The 15457-nt window shown below is 33.8% G+C and overlaps 1 protein-coding gene across 2 annotated transcripts; it reads right to left on the bottom strand.

The window, feature by feature from the left end:
• Nucleotides 1-3707: 3707 nt before the first annotated feature.
• On the bottom strand, nt 3708-6723 carry LOC111426057 (salivary antigen-5-like). Of its 2 annotated transcripts, none has more exons than XM_071194678.1 (6): nt 6540-6723; nt 6362-6480; nt 6231-6309; nt 4109-4269; nt 3941-4050; nt 3708-3898 (listed from the first exon to the last, which is right to left on the bottom strand). In XM_071194678.1, exons 1-6 carry the CDS (start codon nt 6634-6636, stop codon nt 3829-3831), a joined length of 636 nt encoding a protein of 211 aa, XP_071050779.1. In that variant the 5' UTR covers nt 6637-6723; the 3' UTR covers nt 3708-3828. The 2 variants fall into 2 exon arrangements, with proteins under 2 accessions (XP_071050779.1, XP_022916173.1); XM_023060405.2 differs by having other exon boundaries at nt 3708-3892; nt 6540-6715.
• Nucleotides 6724-15457: the final 8734 nt, after the last annotated feature.

Genomic DNA, 15457 nt, shown 5'->3' on the forward strand with positions numbered 1-15457 from the left:
TTCTATCGCGACGATATACGGTATAAGATGAGTTGAGTAACTCCTTGTCGGATATGCTATCATTAAGAAATGTTTCAGTAAGGCAGATAAAATCCGCCAATAAGGCATGTGAATTGATTGAACAAGTATTAGTCTTGGATCGTAAACCACGGACGTTCTGATAATAGAAGCTGATACCCATAAACCGTTAAAAAGTGATAGGAACAACAATAAAAACGACGGGGGCCATCTTACAATTTATTCAAGTCAGACGACGATTTGATCACCAAAATCTTCGCTCTATCATCTTTCCGCACATGGATCACGCAGCTCTTCGTCCAGATATACTTGTAGTTTTTATTTCTCGCGATTTCTCGCACCTTACTAAAGAGGTCCATGTTACGAGCCGTAAGATGTTCATTAATGTAAAGATTATCCGCAACGTCGGGAATCGACAGACAACGGCCATTGGCACTGCGACGATATAATTTGGCCGCGCTAAAAATACGGTCACGTGTTATTCTGGAGGTGAACTTTACTATAATGGCCTTAGCGCGCGACTTGTCTTTTCCTGGAGATGGTCTTTGAGGCAAGCGATGAACTGCATCTATATCGGAAGCCACAATAGGAGATTTGATAGCTTCCGCAATGTTGGACACAATTTCGGGAAGATTTTCTCCTACATGTTCGGGAACTCCCGCGATGATCAGATTATTGAGCCGCGAATACTGCTCGAGGTGATCAAGGCGACACTCCGCAGCAGCTAGATCAGCCTTAAGTTTAGAATTTACAGCGACCAGCGCATCGACTTGCTTAATCTTATCACCGAAATTGTTAAGGGCTCGCTCGAAATCAGTGATTTTGTCGCCGTAGAAGGAAATTGACTTAACAATCTCGTCGTATTTGTTTGATAAATTCTTTACATCATTCTGAATAGATGATAAGAGACGGTACAGTTGAGCATTGCTAGGGCCACTAGAAGACTGGGAATCAGAGATTTCATCGTCAATTATGACGGATTTATCCAAATTTCCTCGACATTTGGAACATTTCCAAAAGACACCCCCCGCCTTAATTTGTTCAAGCGCATCGGACGAAATTTTTACGCATTTGGCGTGGAAGTTCCCGTGGCAGCCGCCGCACTGAAGGCCAGGACTCTTGGATGACAGGCGAGACGAGCAGATCTTGCACCCCGACATCGATACGGGGATTCCGGTTCCAACGACAGGACAAAGGTCAACACGAGCGAATACGACAACGCGGCGGAAGAAAGAATATGTAAAAATAGATATATTAATCCTTCGAAAAATGTTGAATGCAAAACCGAACAAAATCAAACACCACGCTGACCAGCACCCGCGGGTGAATGTAAAAAACAAAAAAGAAGCCTTAAATATAACAATCGCACAACACTACTTAGAAACTCAAGAGACGCGATTATGCGACCGTACACCTCGCACGTTTTCGCGACTAACTGCTCGCGATTATCTGAGTACATTCACTTGGTGTCACGAAGTAATGAAGACAGCAATCTTGGGTAAATGGATTCCAGTAAAATATCTCTCAACTATTATGTCGCCTTAATGTGAACTAAACTTTACCAAGAATGATTATGAAGTAGCTATTTGGATCTGTGGTTTTCAGAAGTTTGGTGTATGATGCTCTGACAATAATCTACAATCTTCAGTCAGCAGCTATACGAACTTATAGTTTATAATTTCTGGTTATCGTTTTAAGCTTACATCAATAACTTGTTGTATTCTGCGTATATGACTACAATTAATTAATTCGCTAAACAAGACGCCACAACTTCTTTTCATTCTAAAAGAAAAAATCTGAATAATAAAAAAGGACCCAACAGTTTTAAAATGAAATTTTCATTTATACAACTCTTTTAAAACTGGTGAAAAAAAAAATAGGAAACAGAAACCGGAATGTAAAAGCAGTGCTACACTTCCGTAATAAGAATACGTTAGGTGTGTACATGTGCATTCGGGTAAATGAGAAGAAGTAAGGGTTTCGGGTTTGAGCAGGGTGGGAAGCTTGTTCAACGTTGAATACCGGCGTCGAGATGTGAAAGCATTCGACCCGGTACACATCTGATTGTGAGATAAACTCGGCCGAAAAGGGCGGCCGCGTTTAGAGCACGACGTTTTCGGCACGCTAAATTACCCCTCCGAACAGATTCGACCCATTACAAAAGCTTTAGGGAACATCAAAGGGAGCGCGAACGAGTTCGAACTAGTTGTCGGTATTAACTGCCAAACGAAACCCGAAATAGAAATCGACGAAGCTATATCAAACACGTAGTTGTATGGATTATTGAAAAAATTCGAAATTTAACTTCAAATAATCTTTCTCTTAGTACTTCATAGTTCATTTCGTACAATTGATGGATTGTATTGAAATATAATTATCAAATTTATCAGTTGAGATGTATAGTGGATATCAAAGGCTTTATGAAGTCTATCAAAACATTGGTAATTGCGATTGTGTGGCTACCATCAATATTATGAGGCTATTGATCATATAATTAACATGTACCCGGTGCTTACACAAACTAGAATCCACAGAAATTCAATCACGTAGTACTACATAATATGTATCTGATATACAAACTGTTCAAAATAGTCTTTATCCCTTTTAATAATTCAATTGATGGTGGTTAAGTAATATTTTGATAAATCCTGTCATATGTTACAAACAACGGTTCCGGAAAGTAGGTTTCGCTGAACGTTCATGTTCGGAATGTTCTATCTAGCAACTCGCATTATAGTCTGCAATATAAGGCTGCAAGTGCACCGTTTAATACAAATGCATCAATTAAATTTAATTGTAGAAGTTTAGTAGCGCTGTATTACCTATAAGGATAAATTTACCGTGCGATAAATTGATCTCTCGCCTATAATTTAAGCATCACAATTTTATTTTTTTCTTTAATATAACGATGTTAATTGGTCCGTGATGAATTCAAGTCCCAAATACATCAAAAACATAATCACAAATTTTTCAGCTTGTAACCATTTTATTTTATATTGAATTTATTTCTAACACTCCAATATTTATCAGTAGTAAAATTTTATTTTAGTTGACCATATAACTTTGAAGCGTCATACGTTTGTTGTTTATTTATTAAAATCTCCATACCGTATTCAAATATTTAAAAATGTTTTGTTTCGTGATATTTAATTTTTATTTTGGATTTCGACACAACGATTTCCCGGGAATTTTCGATACAAAACTTTAAATATAATATCTTATTCATGTTAAATTTGGGATTTAACTTAATGAATTGACCGAGAAAATAAATTTAGAAAATAAAATATTTATAGTGAAGCACTTCGAGATACCACAAGAAAGAGTATTGTTGAATTTTCTGGTAAAACCGACCTCCCACTTTGTACAGATACAGTTCTCTCAGCCTTTAAGATGTGAATTATTTATTAAGTATAAGAATGCTTTCAACGAAACCTGGTGAGGTTCCCAGTAAAGGGTACGATTTTACTACAGATATTCTTTTTGTGTACTAATGAGTGCAACTCATTTAAAATTAATGTCAATAATTAATTTAAAATACACTGAATTATATTGATTTGAATTAATTATAAGAGTGGACATTATCTTGAAAGAAATAGTTTCTAAAATGTTCCGTATAAATCCGTTGTTGGTAATGTTTTCGAGCACAAAGAATTATAACCACCATTTGAGAGATAAACTAAACCTCCACATAAATTCTAAAAGATTTATTTATTCAAATATCTATACATTTACAACACCTTTTTTATTAGCGAAAAACGATTTCAAAGATACTTTATTTATATTTAGTTGTTTAATTAATGATAATAAGCTTTAACATAATTCTTCACATCCCTCTGATCCTGTTTCGTACGGAACTTGACCAATGAAGTTTCCACTAAAACTAACTGACATAGGCTCAATAGTTACATCGAAATCTACTTACGCTGGGCCGTAATTGCAGACGTACAGTTTGTGAAATGGCATCGAGGTCTTGCTGTCGTTTTTGAAAAAACAAAATCCGCAACCTACGTATTCAGTATTAGCCCAAACCATCTATAATTAGATACGATAGAAATAAAATAAGTAAAGAGAAAAATATTTAATAATATACTTGTGTGTAGTGACCGGTTTTATCACGAAGAATTATCGGGCCATAATTATATTGTTTATGTTCAACAAACCAAGAAGCTAAACATCTTTCCCAATTTGTTCCAGTAGAGTTTTTGCTACTTGAGTGCATATGTAAGTTTTGTCCAACATATAACCAACGCTCTAAAAAATATTAAAATTTTTAATCAACAATTTACCACAAAAAGTATGTGGAATGAAACAAAATTGCCTCCACAGTTTAAAGTGAAGATGGTAGACGGAATATGAAAGGAAAAATTTTTATAAGATCATAGAGACGTTCATTGAAAGGGTTGAAGTGCGAGTTGTGGGAATGGTGTATATGAGTGATGATTTTCGCTCTTTTCGCAATTTTTACCAGAATAAGCTGAAAGAAAATGATTAAAGAGGTTCAGAAAATGGAAAGTGATACATGGTGTGCCTTTCAGACAGGTATTTTAGCTGAGTTCAAACATAAAGATTGACCGCCTTAATTTTAAGAGTAAAATAAGGTATCCTCAGTAGTAAAGAAGATATTATAATTTCCAGGTTTTACGATTTCTGATGTATTCCAGAATTTGATGATCATACGTCTGACTCTTCAGATTACAATACCTTTCGCAAGAACTTTATGAACAAATTGTAGCAAATATCACTGAAGCTTCTATTTAAGTAGATATAGAACATGGATGATTGGAGCTTGAAAAGACGCTTGAAATGGTTGGAATGTGCAAGACGGTTCAAAATAGAATTGAGAAAGAGATTAACTAAAAATTGTAAAGTAAAGGCAGAAATGTTTTGATTGATCTAAACCGAAATGTTAAGAACAAGAATATCTTTGTCAGCAAAATTGGCATAGTTCTTAGAGACCAAATCACAGTTACGGAGCTAGAACACAATACAACATGAATACTTTTAAACTTTGATTGGCGATGAAATAGAAGAGGTCATTAGATGAGACCACCAAGACATAGCGGGGGATTTAAAAATATAAATCAGAGAGGAATCGCATAATAGTTGAACGCCATCGTAAACAATCTTTTAAAAATAGGTTGACTTAAGGGCAGGTTGGTACCCAGACATTGTTTTTAGTCTGTTTTTAGTAGGGTAAAATGACCAATGATTAGGTTTATCATATAATGCAGCCATGTTAACTATTATATATTATATATAACTAAGATATTAATTTCTCAGTTGCTTTCAGTAATTTACATATGTAATCTATTTATCGATCAAATTAAATTGAACTTTCATTCATACATATCCTAATAACTAACTAACTTATTAAAAGAAATTTTAAATTTGAATTAAATGTTCGTATTCACTGAGTACCTTCAAAACACAAAACATTCCTTTCTATGTGTCCACTGGAAACGCTTGCAAAATTGAAAGAGTTTGGACGCTTTCGGTTGCAGATCGCCGACAAGAATTTACAATTTGATTTTCAACCAGCGAACGCACATTACGAACTTTTCGGAATTGCAACTCTCGAATCGACGTTATTAGAAAAATTTTCAATCAATCGAATAAATAGTTTCGAATTCCGATTTTTTTTTCGATTTTGTTCATTCATTTTGGTTTGAATGATATAGTTTCAAATTGGACTTAATAAACGTGTGGAATTTGGTGTTAAAAATCACAATAATGTTTATCGTAAGTAACTTCAAATTTGATTAGTTTTTTTAAGTTTTTTTTTGTCGAAATTACACTTTTGGAATTTCAATTCTCGAATTGCGGCATTACAAAAATGTTCATCGAACGTATAAATAGTTTAAAATGGTCTGATTTTTTTGTAAATAAATTGCTGTATTCAATTCATACAGCATGAAATTCCAGTCGTGCCAAAAATCGTTGCAGAATAACAATAAACGGTATTTAAAAAAAAATTTGTTTGCTATATAAACCCATGTTTTACTACCTGTAAAGTGAATACGGATACCATACTTGAAATTCTGAACACTACTAATTGTGTTTCACGGCACGTTTTCACCGCTCAATTACTGTGTGTATTACGGACCATGAACACTAGCTGGTGTTGAATCTACTTAGGAATTTAGTTTATAGGGTTTATTTTGTATATTTGAAAAGGCTACTACTTAAGAAGGGACTAATTAAATGAATCTCACCATCGAAAACTTTCTTATGCGCAAAAGTTGCTAATTTGGCTATTTTATCTGCTTCATCAGCCAAATGCTGATCCCATTGCTGTAAAATTAAACTATAATCAAATTTTATTTTAAAATACAAAATACCTTACCATTTTTTTCAAATTAATACCTCGTGGTTGACCCAAAACTTTTCCTTTTGCTATAAGTTTTCGATACTCATTATGACCATTTACTATGGCTTCACTATCTTCTTTCGAAATTCCACATTCTAATTAATTTATGATAAATTTAATTAATTTATTTTCAATATTGTTTATCAGAACTAACCCAGTATTTCTATATGATTAGATGTTTGTGATAAATTTGGAGGGAACAATACTGATAATGTTAAAAATATAAGGTAATTTCTGCAAGCTTTGTTCATCGTGGTAAGGCCACCGTCATAGAAACTAATATAAACGCGCAATGTCCTGTTTAATAAAGCACAAGTTGTTATTATGGGGACGATTTATTGCCCCGTTTGAAAGAATAATGGATGTGGAACAATGGCAATTGCTCACGCAGAGCTTGTTGTATACGCAGTTCGCGAAAGAACACGTAATATAAAGAGTGATAAAATCGGAAAAACATTTAAAGGTTCCAATTTTATTACGTCATTTGATTCTAACTTAGTAAAGGAAACAAAATTGCACACACCTTTTTCTAATTAAAGAATTATATGTTTAAAAATTTTTTTAATCATCAATTAAACAAAATCAAATAACATCGTTTTTAAAAGACAATTTTGATTTATTTACTTATTTTGCATATACTAGAATAAGCTACAATTTTGTTGTTACGGTAAATATTGCGCTCTGCATCATAACGTATGCAATCGCTTAGATAGGAGTTTCTGGAAATTTATTTGTTTGCCGCGCACTATCGCCAATGGAAACTGTCCTTGTTTGCGCTGACTCCGTATTCTGCAAACAAGCGAGTGCGATGCTGGCAGTAATGATGATTAGTATAACTTACTGTCGACGTACATCGCAATAATAGTTGTATAGCAGTTCCGGTAATGCAAGTAGTTCCCGAAGCGGACTGTATTTCTCTCCAGTTATGCTAAACTTCCACCATTGCTTTCCAACCTTCTTATATACCTTACATTTTAAAACAACTAATTCAGCTAAAATTAAAACTACGTATTTAGGATTAGTAGGTATTATTCGAATAATCTTAGATTTCGATCATTTGCCCAAAATTTTCTACCAGACACGTTCCTCCATTCACTACTGATCCACTAAAACACCTATTAATTGTCAGCTGATCAATTCTAATAGTTCTCTGAATCATTCAAATCAATGGTCAGGAAATCGCGCTTTGATAGTCACATACCGCCCTTTGACCTCTTGAACGCGGCTTTCTCATTGTGATATTGGGATCATTATTGAGAAGATAACGAAATAATCAGAGTTATTAGCAATTTAAGCAATTGTCACTATGTTCTAGAAAGCAGCAATTCTCAACCGTCAACCTTGTGTGATCGACTTATAGAAAGAATAGTGGATAAAAAAAGGTAAAAATCTTTGGATATACCGCAACCAAGGCTTTTAGAATATAGTACTTCTTTAGTTGATTGTCGAAATATCACCAAGTACCATATTGACTAAATGAGTTAGATTTGTTTTGATTCACCACCAAATTGTATGCTACACAGGAAAAAATATAGAGTAAAAATCACCTCTAAAACATGGTTCAGATCGGTCCAATTTATTTAGAGTTATTTTTTTGCACTATATAGTGTAGGTGAATAGATTAAAAATTTACACTAAATAGTGAGAAGATGGTGTTTATTAAATAGTGTAAAATCGTTACTCTATAACAGTGTATTATATGTAATCTAACTAGATGTTGTCGTGACTCTAATTAGATACATTTCTAATCTAATCAATGTAAATTATTAAAAATTCGCTCTAATTTTACTCTATTAATTGACAAAATATCACTAAATAGTGTGTATCTTCCACTTATTAGTGTTAATTTTTAATAGGAAGTGGAGTATTTTTAGGGAAGTTTTACGTTACGATAATAATCAAAATTATAAAATATTTGTTTTTATTTTTACTTGTAATATATTGTTATAATTTAAATTTAAAAAAATTAAATTCTGTTTATATACATATATAACATATATAATACTTATTTCATTTTAAAGTTTCCACCGAGTCACCATCAAAACTGCATCTAATGAGTCTTCTATAAGTTTCCTATATGTATAGTTGCACCAAGTTGCACATACTTACCAATCTTCACAAGGAACTTGTATGTAAAATCTTCCGGAAGTTCCACTAAACATAATTAAAATAAAAATAATCGTTCTTTCTTTCTATATCGCGTAAATCAGGTCTCGAAACAATATCGAGTTCCGACTCGTTTAGTAGATGACCGTTAAATTTTAGCTTGTATCACACCACATGTTGATCACGTGGTACCGACGAGTAATCCCGAGCAAAATAGTGCGGTGCCTACGAAGTACCCGAAGGAAAAGTACACGTCTAGTGTAAAATTTAATGTTTTATACAGAGTGTATCTGAATGACGTGCCCAAACTTCAGGGGGTGATTCTTTAGGCAATTTTAAGGGTACTTTCTCATATAAACTATCAGCGATTTCGACTCCCCTGCGGAGCTACGCCCCTTCAAAAATGGTGAAAAATTTTGGTTTATTTTTTTTTTCCCGAAAACCATTAACACCAAGAAAATGAAATTTGGGAAATATGTTTAGCTTATAATAGGGCATGTTTCGAGCCTAATTGTACTTTCAATCTTCCCTTCTAAGTTATTAAACATAACCACCCCCGTTCAATTTTTGTCTAGATCTTTTTTATGACGATGATAAATACATTGGAAATATTTTATTTAGATAGACGAAGATATTCTAAAACTTTTTTGCCTCTCTGATGTTCTTCGAAAAGTTAATAGTTTCTGAGAAAAAAATTAATTAAGCAAACACTAACTGTTAAGCTGTAGCGTTGTTAATCGAAAGTTGGAATGAATTTTAAAAGAAAAATCTTAGCAGGCTTAGCAATCTTTGTCAGAAATATTTTTGACGTTTAAATGTCAGTGGTTTTCTTACTATTATTATTGTTTTATTTAAAATTTTGAAACGTCGAGTGAACGAGCGTAAATGCGGTAGAACTTTATTCATAAATTAATTTGAAAAACAATAATAATAGTAAGAAAACCACTGACATTTAAACGTCAAAAATATTTCTGACAAAGATTGCAAAGCCTACTAAGATTTTTTCATTAAAAATGCATTCCAACTTTTGATCGACAACCCCGTTGTTGAACGGGCAGTGTTTACTTTATTATTTTTTTTCTCAAAAATTAGTCGTTTTTGGAAAAATTTTAGAGAGACAAAAAAGTTTTAGAATACTTTCATCTATCTATGTAATTTTTTTTTTTATGTATTTACCCTCTGCATAAAAAAATTTTAGCAAAAATGTAAAGGGGGTGGTTACGTTTAGTAGTTTAGAAAGATAGGTTTAAAGTACAAATAGGGTGAAAACGTGCCCTACTACCAGTTAAACATATTCCCCAAATTTCGTTGTCCTAGCGTTTATGGTTTTTGAGAAAAAAAAATTAAACCAAAATTTTCCGCCATTTTTGCAGGGGTGTAGCTGCTTAGGGGAACCCAAGTCGCCCATGGTTTATATATCAAAGTACCCTTAAAATTGCCTAAAGAATCACCCCCTGAAGTTTGGGCATGTCATTCAGATACACCCTGTATATTATACCGAGAGATCAAAAAAGCCGGTCCGCTAAAAACTACTTTCCCAAGCGCTTGATACCAATACTTACTTTCCTCGTCACAGCCTCCTCCCATTTCTACTTGTTTTTAATTTTCAACGTTCTTATTGGTCGACGAGGTGATATCGATTTTTAGTTCAATGGTTTCGATCAGCTGAGCTCAGAGTCGTGTTCTTGGTTTTGGCGTTTAGAGTTTTCAATATTTCATTATGAATTTATTGCGGTTTTATTTAATATTATCTGTCTTTATTAAGACAAAAATTCGATTGTGATTTTTCTCTAAGGTAAATAATTATTTTATTTTAAATCGGTTTGGTATAAATTTCGTTGATTTATTTTTAGGTTAAATCATACCGTTCACCTTAGAAGAAGACAAGTTTCAAAGTTTCTTTTCAAATCTTATCTTCGAAATAGAGTAAAAGATCAAAATGGAGTATGAAAATATTCAACAAGTCTTTGTGTAGAAGAATTTAGGGAGACATGCCTGGAAAATGTACTGAATTACCTTATGTCATGACATTAGGGAAGTTGTCAAAGTGCTTTGTTACAAGAATTCATTGAATAACTACATGATGATGAATTGAAAGAAGGGTTTTTTCAACATGACAATGCAACTGCACGAACAAACAAAAGATTCCTTCATGAATTTCATGATGATTGAGTAATCAGTAGAGGATGTTGGCCACCTCGCTCACCCGATCTAACCCCACTAGATTTCTTTTTATTCGGTCATTTCAAAAATTCTGTCTACAAAAACCGTTTACAAACCATAGAAGAATTGGAAGATGCAATACGACACAATGTTCAACAAATAACTGCAGAGCAACCTGTACAGGTCTTCGATAATATGAAAAGAAGAATCACTTTATGTTTAGAAAAGAATGGTCAAGATTTTGAATTCGTTTTATAATAAATAAAACTTCTAAACCTTTATTTTTATAATAAAGTAATAGTATATTGTTTTATATGGAAGAGAAGCAGTGCTTTTTATGGCGTGGTCTGTTGCTTAGCGACGAACGCAGTGAGTCGCTAATGACAGATGAGCCGTTAAAATTGTGGCGTGTCCGACAGTTTGCCGGACGAACGAAGTGAGTCCAGCAATGACGGACCAGCCACAAACGAATCTGCTTCTCTTCCGAATAAAACATAGTATTTTTTCTTCAAACGTTGCAAATAATACGGCGCTAAAGTGAAATGTTCTTCAACGTTATGGCGCTAAAGTGAAATTTACTTTAGCGCCATAACGCTGAAGTACTTTTTTGCTATGTTGATCTTAGCAACCGTCGTTATGCAACAATGACTTACTTCTACCGCGAGTAAACACGACAACAAAGTTGTCATTTAATGACGTTTGAAGAAAAAAGATCTTTTTTTGATTTATGAAATAAATTAATTACAAAAGAATAGTTTAAAGGGTTTTCTTTTTATTAATTAATCCTTTTTAATTATTTTCATCATAATTTAAATTTACATCCACCAATCTAACTCCAGAGAGAATTTATTTCTGTGACGAGGGCAGTAAGTATTGGTATCAAGCGCTTGGGAAAGTAGTTTTTAGCGGACCGACTTTCTTGATCGCATTGTATAACTTCACTAACATAAGTAAAAAAGAACTCTCCTTTAGAGAACTGTAAAAACTACTCTATTAAGTGAATAATATATGAACTCTATATTAATATTAAATATATTGTACATTAGAGTTATTTTTACCATGTGATATTACAATTTTTACTCTAATTCTTTTTACCAACTACTCTAAAATTTTTACACGACACGATTTTTTGCTGTGTATTATCCTAATATTTAAGGTATAAAAGTTTTTCGGCAAAAAATAGCACAGATAGGTTTAAAATCATATTTGATTCGTTCTGTTTCTAATCTTTTTTTGTCACGAACGATATTCAAAATATTTTTGTAACCATCGACTTGCTTAACTGTGACGGCGTCGAATGTTTGGAATACGCGAGCTGTAGAGACTTCGTTTATGTTAGATTTTCGTCGATATAATTTTGTGCACGACGACGTCGAGGGTCCGGCAGAAGGGCTGTGTTTTGATTTAATATCGACGAACCCTCAAAGGTTTTAGATTCCTGCGAACTGCCCAACCGAAAACTGTTCCTCACTTCGGTGCACTTTATATCGAAGGCCGATTTCCAATAGCGCAGAGCGGCGTCGCCACCGCCGCCGATCAAAGATTATCCGAAACAGGTTGAACCATTTTGCACCAGACGGAAATTGCTACTCTTTGTTTTCTGATGAAATACCCCCTCTATGATTCTTTTAACGAAAAAGTGTTAAAAACATTATCAAGACTTCAATACAGATTTTTAGTTCTTTTTAAGATATGTTTTAAGATACATCCATTTGGTTTATAAATTTGTTGCCCCTGTAAAGGGATATAACGCATGCATTTTTAAGTTGATGTAAGAAACAAGGAATATGTTTTGTATGCATTAATAATAAGGTCGTACCGCAAAGATTATTGATCGTTAAGTTTTATGTCAACCTTGCATCTTTGACACGTCGCTGCCATCTATCCTGTACACTAAAATCATAATCCTGTATAAAATATGAATATGGATCACATGTTGACAAACACATTTCAATATCATGGTTATTTCATTTCAAGATTTATCAACATTGCTAGAACAAGATCAATATACCTGAATGAGGAGATTTAAAATACAATTAAAAATTAAACTTATACTCAACTCTAGTTTCAAGCTTTAATCATGCTCGACATTATAATTGCCGCATTTCACTTAACTTGAAAGTTCAAGGCGATCCTTTGTTGGTTTTATTAAACGTTGAATGCGAAGTTTTGTGTGACTAAAAACTTTCCACTTTAGTTTAGCACATGTCGCTTAGAATTTAGTTTCAATTATGCAGGCACAACCATTTTGCGTAACCCATTAATACAAAAACTCATGCTACAAAACACTTTATTTAACCTCAATTAATGTCTATACGTAATAAATTTTAGTTCGAGATTCATATTAATAACAACACGTAATAGGAACGTTGTAAATATTTGCGGTGTAAACACAGACAGGAAAACATTCGAAAGAAAGTCACTTAATAACCAGTAGCTTTTCAGGTTGTAATAAACCTCGGAGAGGGTTGAGTGGGTTGGTGTATGTTGGTGTTAAAGGGGGCAAAAAGTGGCGAATATCTTGTGTCACCGCGCACCCTGCAAAAGGGCGAAAAACATCCTAGGCATTTGGGGAGTTATTTCTGTAACGTTTAAGCGAAACAGTCAGTTTTGCAGTCCGTGATTTATGGCGTAGTCCGTATTCCGTCCGTTTCCGGATTCCTTCACCCATTTCCGCAGTTTGTCCATGGCGAATTGCCCCCCACAGCAGTCGAGACGATTCATCTATTTTTCAGTGCTCCCTTCGCGACGCCTGCATTCGGAAAGACAACCGTTTTGTTACCGTCTTTTCCAGCTTTTAAATGCTTTTACGTTTCATTTACATCACCCGGCTACACAAATACGAAGACGAGACACATTTTTTCGCTTCTCTCTACTTCTTACGTATTTTATTAAGAGTAAATTTTATTAAACGACTTAACCCCTATTGATTAGAACGGGTTTTAAGTTAATACTTTGTTTTTGTACCAAACGACTTATCTGGAGTAATCTCGAGAAAAGCTATAAAAAAATTTCGATAAACTTTGGAAGTTTGTGAAAAATATTGAATGCTGGGAGAAAAGTTTCTTTTTCGAAGCAACCCTCCACCAGCTGGAGAGAAAAACTTTAAATTAATTTTAATTGTGAATTTAGATGGGTAATATATTAACAAAATTTATTATCATAACTCAATATAGAAAATAATATTGCATTTTCTAAAATATCACTCATGTTGAAGTTTAAAAAGAATTAGTCAGGGGGATCAAAAAAACTGTTTCGAATTTCAAGTAGGATATAAAACAAATTTATCGAGGTCAAATTCCAGAATAATGTGCCTTCACGACTCATTGGGCTTCCACGCCGGATATTTGAAGACCTTAGGAGGAAAGGAAATGAAGGCATACTCCCCTTCGAGTCCGACACGCCTTATGCCCAAAAAATACGTTTCCGATTATCTCATCCATTTATTGTTTGTCGTTGAAAATATTCGTCTCAATCTATTTCACGCAACCGTTCGAATCGTGCTAAATCATTCGGAACGTTATCTTCATCATCCCAGATAACCAATTTGTGCCCCTTTCATTCTTAGCGGTTTATACATATAAATCCCGCACCGTCCACATATTCATGTATACCGCGTATAATGACAAATTCTGGAAGTGGGTACATCTGGGATAAATTATTGCTGCCTGAATGGTATGTGCCGGCAACATCAGCCGACCGAATAATTCATGACCTTCTGATCATGCAAATTGTAAACCCTTTGTAATAAATATACATGTTGTTAACAGGAATTATACTATTAGAAATGCTAATTAATTAAGGGACTGTATATCGTGTTCTAGTTCTAAGCGGAAATGACATAATTTATCGTCTCGGCCTAAAATTACCCACCCAGACAATTATGTTAATTAAAAAATATTAATAAAAGGTAATGAGTAAGACTCGGAAATTGTTACGTTTTTGATTATATTTTTAAGGTCACTGAGGTAACTTTATCAAGTATATAATTTTATTTACGTAGTTTAAAAAACTCTTGACACATTACCTTTACACTACACTACAAGAAAAATTTTGTACTAACCAGAAAATGAAAATTTTTATTACTACGACTTCACTAATTGGCATTAGATTGGAGATTGGATGTTTGGCATAAACCATTTCAAATTCCTGTTAACTAGCTCAAAATACAATAATAACACAATCACTTTGGTACAGTTGAATCAAATCCAAATATACAAGACCTAAAAAACACACAACCAGGAAAATCTGAAACTAAAAAATTTAGGAAATTGTATTTTTTCTCTCTATAAATATGCCCTAGATAACTTGTTTTCTCGATTTTTACCATATTTAAGAATTCTCCATCATTTCCCATCCTTCTCAGCATCTCATTAATGTGTGACGGACGTACTCTGTCCAAAAGATCATACTACAGCAAACCCACATTTCAAAGACTTCTATCCGGCACGCACCATTAATTTCAAGGGTCCATGCTTCCACTCCGTATAACATTACGTTTTCACAAGTCGATATCAAACATCCAGTGACAAGGTGGAATTTGCTACGAATTTCTTCTTTCTCTGAAAAACGAATCTGGCATATTCTATACGAATTCTATACCTGATGGTCAAGATGGTCTGTTATCCAGCAACTGAGACACTGGAATCTGTATATATAGGATCTATGTGCTTTTTGTAGATACGAATATTAATGCAGGGATTTGTTTTGTTTGATTTTTTCATCCTCCTTTAGCTCTTTCTCTCCTTAGGCAACCACAACACACTGATTCCAATCAGAATAAAAAACGTTTTAAAATTTATA

This window comes from Onthophagus taurus, chromosome 2 (assembly GCF_036711975.1).
Source record: "Onthophagus taurus isolate NC chromosome 2, IU_Otau_3.0, whole genome shotgun sequence".
NCBI classification, from domain to species: Eukaryota; Metazoa; Arthropoda; class Insecta; order Coleoptera; family Scarabaeidae; genus Onthophagus; species Onthophagus taurus.